Raw genomic sequence first — 6,000 nt, forward strand, 5'->3', positions numbered from 1 at the left:
CCCCTCAGTCATTTCTGGGGTAGTCGTGCTGATTAGATCCATATATAAGCCATGAGCCAGTGGCAGCTGGTAAGCTTGTTGTCTCTAGTTTGTGATCTCTTTGGCCTGAGGACTTCTGGCCAGGTGCTTCAACTTAGGAAGTCTAAGCACAAGGAGAGCCATTCTGGAACACTGTGTTGTAAAGAACTGGGCTTAGGGATCGGGGTTTTCTTGCCTTTTTTTTTTTTTTTTTTTTTTTAAGGTTAGCTGATTCATTTCCTAAAAAGATAATGCCAATGCAATTTGCATCTGCCCTTAATTTGGCCTAAACATTGATAATATTAGTCAATTGGAATTTTGTGTGCTTTTCTTTTTTTCATGAAAGTGTGAATTAGGTATGAAATGACTTAGAATAAGTGAGGGTAAGGAGCTAGGGTCCTGGTTAATGTAAAATTGATAAACACCCAAATAATTGGTCATGGGTCCTGATGATGGTCATTGATGATCGCTGACAGAGATTGGCCTTATTTTACTTTTTTTTTTTCTGTACAGCACGCCGAGATGTTTGAGCATTTTGCAAGATGTGAAGAAAAATGTATTCATTTAGATTAAACTCTTTTTCATGTCTTCTCTTCCTGAAGGTGCGCTTACAGAGTGCTATGATGAACTGGGGAATAGGTATCAGCTTCCAGTCTATTGCTTGGCACCACCAATCAACATGATAGAGGAAAAGAGCGACATAGAGACTCTGGATATTCCTGAGCCACCACCCAATTCTGGGTATGAATCTCAGCTCCGTTTGCGCCTTTCCACTGGCAAAGACCTCAAACTTGTGGTCCGCAGCACAGACACCGTGTACCACATGAAGAGGCGGCTGCATGCAGCAGAAGGGGTGGAACCGGGTAGTCAGCGGTGGTTCTTTTCTGGCAGACCCCTCACCGACAAAATGAAGTTGGAAGAGCTGAAGATCCCAAAGGACTATGTTGTGCAGGTTATAATGAGCCAGCCTTTGCAAAACCCAACACCAGTTGAGAACTGACATGGCCCTGGCGGCGGTCCCCAGAGCCCTCCTGCTCCTTTTACTGTTGTTGCTATCATTTCCTACTCTGTGGCGTGAAATTTATTTTCACTGCTCTGAATTCCGTGTGAATGGATTTAGTTCTGAGGAATTACCAATGAAAAATTCCATCTGTGATGGAGACCAACAGAAATAATTAATAAAACACAAAGAGCCAGCCTTTGAGACTCATGTAATTACAATTTCTAATTTGAGAGGCAGTTAAGAAATAGATAACCATTTATTTTAAAATACTCAACAACTATGAAATGGCTGTATTTAAATGATTTGGACTGTAAATACAACAGCACCAAGCACCTGTGAATACAGAATTCTTAAGAAATAAATACAATTTCCAGAAATCATCATTAACAGTTATAAAACTTGAGCTTCTTAAAATGGAAACTGAAAAGAGCAGTGCTTGAGGTTCGCTTCTTTTCTGGTCTTAATTCTTTGCTCATTTAATATTTAGCCATAAAGGAGTAGAGACTGGCAAGTTGTGTTTCAGTATTGCTTTCCCCATCCCCATACCTTGAGCTCTTTATTTACATTCACACTAAATTTTGGTGCCTTCCAGCACGTTGGTGGCCGGCACCTTTCTGGAACACTAGGCAATAATTTAGTCAGTACATTCAGATCTATGACTTTCAACTTAGTTGAAAAGTCTGTTCTCTTGCTGCGTAGGTATTTTGAAATGTCTATATAATGAAGCTGTTTCATATCCAGGCTTAGAAGGTCCCTACTGTATAATACCTCCATTGATCTACCTACTCTGCTTAGAACTTTTCAGCGCTAACTATGCCCCCAGATGCATGGATACTAGGTCAGGGAATGCACGGAATCAAGTACAACTGTTCCCACTGTAGGATAATAAAATAATTTTCTCTTTTCCCCGAATTTGCAGGAAGAGTGTAAGGAAAACCCATTCTGTCTGTGCCTGGGAGAATTGTGCCTATCTTCAATCTTTTAGGAAAAAATCACAACTCATAATTTGCTAGTGTGAAAGATTTACTGACATCAGTGAGACCAAATGATGATACATTGCTTTATACTTTAGTGCTTTCCGTAGTTCACTGTTACCTATAGTTGTGGTGGATGAGAATTTTCCTCTCTCACCTTTCCTAGCAAAGAGGCAAATTAAGCATCTGCAGATTCTATTAGAGGACTGAAAAATTTGGTGAGATAACCTGCTTCTTCTGTACTAGGACTGGAATAAAGCTGCCAAGGATTATATTTAATTTGGAGCCTTTTCAAAGTTGAACCCCTGAGAATCCATGAGATGGAAAAGTAGAGGCAAGAAGGCACTTACGTTGTTCTCAGATGAGAAATAAACCTCCACACCGATTTTGGATGTGAAGCACCATTATCAATTTTAATGGCAAAAAGAAACTGCTATTTAGTTGAAATGTAATGTTTAAAATAGTATTAAATTTGCTATAGCCTGATTACACATAATATCTATAATTGTAACATATGTTTCTGAGAGCTTTAACTACTTCTCTTTTTTTATGCAATCATTTTAAAGATTGTGGCTACATTTAACTTAGGTTTACTGATAATTGAATCTAAATTCAAGAGATGACAGCAGCATTAATTCCAAAGGAGTATTTTTATATATGAGGGTTGAGGTATGTGAGGGTATTTCAGTATAATGCCCCATCATCAAAATGTTTCTTTGTTAATTTGTGTGCCACATTGAACAGCAACATCTCTCGAAGTTTGTCAACTGGAGGGAAAAAAAGTGTTCAAATCTATTTTTCTTAAGTAAATTTGGTGATATAATAATCTGTGGTGGGTAAAAGATGTTTTTGTTTGTTGAGGATTTGAGCTCTCTTAAGAGTTTATTTTCTTTTAAAGGAACATGTACTTTGAATAACAGTTTTCTGGTCATGTTTAACCTAGGTGAGAAACCCATGGTGCTGTTTAATTGTAAATAGATTGATATAAGATTGGACCAATACTTGATGTGTACAATTTTAGTATGTAGGGTTTTTGTGCTTTTTTTAAAAAAAAAGTTCAATTTTTCTCTTTGTCTTTGCCTTTATTCTGGGTTTTTAATTATTATTACTCTCCACAGTAAGGGTAGTCTGCTTCATTCTGATTAAAACCTCTAAAAAGGTTTTTCTCCTTTTTGAAATCTCCCAGGTCAGTAAATAAAGTTCATTATCAGCAGACTTAGGCTCTGCTATGTCAGACCATACACGGTCATTTATAGATATGCTTTATTTGCTGCACTGAAATCTTGTTGAAAGTGGTGGTTGTTTTTTCCTTTTAAGAATCATGCTGTAAACCAAAACCCATAATTCAGTTTTCAGAAGCACTGAGCTCATTTTTTTATCCATTTTGGGTCAAAGTGGCAGGTTTTGATTGTTAAATTTTTATTTAAAATAGGTGATACGTATGCACAGGGAAAAAATCCAAACATACCAAAGTGAAAAGTCTCTCTTCAACACCTGTTCTTCATCGCTCATTTCTTCTCCCCAGAGGTTAACAGCTGTTCCCAGTTTCCCCGATATCTTTAAAGACACTCTAGCACAGTGGTTCTCAAACTTCAACGTGCATCAGAATTACCTGGAAGACTAATTAAAACACAGATTGCTGGGCTCTTCCCTCAGAGGTTCTGAGTTAGTAGGCCTGAGTGGGGTCCAATAATTTGCATTTCTGAAAGTTCCCAGGTGATGCTGCTGCTGCTAGTCTGGGGATCCCAGTGTGAGGACCACTGTTCTAGTGTATGTGAGTATATTTACCCACCCTACCCTGTTTTTTCCATAAACCCATATGCTATTCTATGCATTTGATTTTTCTCTAAAATGGTGAATCTTAGAGATTGTTCCATATAAGTAGAGCTAGATCTGTTTCATTCCTCTTTTATGTGCAGCAGTATTTCATTGTCTGGAATGTCAGTACCACAGGTCAGTCTGGCTGTTTCTAGACTTCTGGAAATGTAAACCATGCTACTGTGAAATGTCCTTTTCTATAGCTACATCTTTATGTCTGTGTACATCTATAGAACACATTCCTGAAGAGGGAGATTTGCTAGATCAAACAGTATATACATTTAGAGAGTAGATGCTGAATTGCCCTCCAAATAGATTTTTACCAATTTAGTAGTGTAGCAATATGACTGCTCTTATTTTCCTATACCCTGACCAACTTATTGATCTTTGACAGCCTAGGTGGAAACCTGTGTGACGTGTGGTTTTACTTTGTGTTATGGGATCTTAGTTCCCCGACCAGGGATTGAACCTGTGCTTTCATCAGTGAAAGCACAGAGTCCTAGCTACTGGACCACCAGGGAATTCCCACTAGGTCCATTTAGTTTTTGTAGTACCATTGTGGGGAAGAGAGAAGATTTGGCTGCTAAACATTGCTCATGCTTTTAAGTGTGTTATCAAAATCTCATGACTATTAGAGTAAATATAGAGAATGTTCATAGTAATTAACGTGATTTCAGTTATTACAAGTTTGACTTATGAATGACAATCTTACATAAACAATATTCTTGTCTGTTGCACATTGACATGGTGATTTTTGATTATTAAGTACTCTGGAACTCACTGAATGCCTTACAGTCAGTTATATCACATAGTGTATCCTTAAGAAATCCTTGGTAAACAGGCTGTATTTTTTTTAATACATCTTTATTGGAATATAACGGCTTTACAATGTTGTGTTAGTTTCTGCTATACAACAAAGTGAATCAGCTGTATGTATACATATATCCCCATGTCCCCTCCCTCTCAAGCCTCCCTCCCACCCTCCCTCTCCCACCCCCCTAGGTCGTCACAAAGCACCAAGCTGATCTCCCTGTGCTATGCAGCATCTTCCCACTAGCTATCTGTTTTACATTTGGTAGTGTATATATGTCAGTGCTACTCTTTCACTACGTCCCAGCCTCCCCTTCCCCCACTGTGTCCTCAAGATTGCGTCTTTCTTCGTGCCCTGCCACTAGGTTCGTCAGTACCGTTTTTCTAGGTTCCATATATATGCGTTACGAGCTATATTTCTTTAGTCACCAAACTTGTCCCTCAGAAATCTGTAGTGGAAGGAGATGTGGTAATTAGCATTAGGCGAAAGAGGTTTCTGAGCCAGTGAAATGGCAGCTTAAAACTTAAACAGAATCTGCTAAGACTGAAGTGAGTTACTCAGATCACTTGTTCTAAGCACAAGCATCTAACTGACCTTGAATTTGAACTCTGGTTCTACCACTAGTGAGTCATTGAGAACCTTGGGTAAGGGTCTTAATCTTGACACCTCAATTTCCTCATCTGTAAATTGAGGATAACATGGGGTTAGGGAATAAATGAAGTCATGCGTCTAAAGCCCCTGCCTGACCCACTGCAAGCACTTACTAAGTGGCAGTTACCATCACTGACGTCACAGTACAGTTAGATGGGGGGAGTCACAGGTCCCGTGCTCCGAACACTTAAAGATTATTCAAGGCGTTAATTATACAAAAAAGTAAAATTACAGAAGGGCACGTAATAATTATTTTACCCTAGTAGATTTGGTATAGTCGCTCAAGCACCTAACTCCTCAAAGATTAAGTTCTAGGAAGAACACAGTCCCCGTATCCTTAAAAGTCAGTTTCCCCCATGGTTGGAGGCACCTTGCCACTTGGCTAATTTGAAGTTTGTTGTAGCCTAAGGATTGGGAGAATAGAATTCTGAAAGTATTGGAGCGCTGGTGACAAGTCCTAGGAGAGCACCACCTTCCAGCTGCTTGGCTTCAGTAAGGGTTGGTAATTATTTGAGTGCACAGAGACCTAATGGACAGGGTTGATCTGAAAAGCAGCTGCAGAGTTGGGACATGTCAACAAACAGAAAGTTTTTACTTCACATCACATCATCGTGAGTCATTTGTGAAGTCTGAAGTTTACTAAAGTTAAGAATCTGCTTGCTGATTGAGGCGCTCTTACCTGAACCCCGCGTGTGTAAAAATCAATGTAAAGATATCCACTTTGA

The 6,000-nt window shown here is 39.0% G+C and overlaps 1 protein-coding gene across 1 annotated transcript in view; it reads left to right on the top strand.

Moving 5' to 3' along the window:
* Positions 1-4,475, top strand: part of UBTD2 (ubiquitin domain containing 2) — a 57,561-nt gene extending 53,086 nt beyond the window's left edge. Inside the window, exon 3 of the mRNA XM_057729086.1 lies at positions 621-4,475. Coding sequence (XP_057585069.1) covers positions 621-1,018 — 398 coding nt within the window. The 3' untranslated portion in view covers positions 1,019-4,475. The remainder of the gene's footprint in view (positions 1-620) is intronic.
* The last annotated feature ends 1,525 nt before the right edge of the window (positions 4,476-6,000 follow it).

Source organism: Hippopotamus amphibius, chromosome 1 (assembly GCF_030028045.1).
Source record: "Hippopotamus amphibius kiboko isolate mHipAmp2 chromosome 1, mHipAmp2.hap2, whole genome shotgun sequence".
Taxonomy (NCBI): domain Eukaryota; kingdom Metazoa; phylum Chordata; class Mammalia; order Artiodactyla; family Hippopotamidae; genus Hippopotamus; species Hippopotamus amphibius.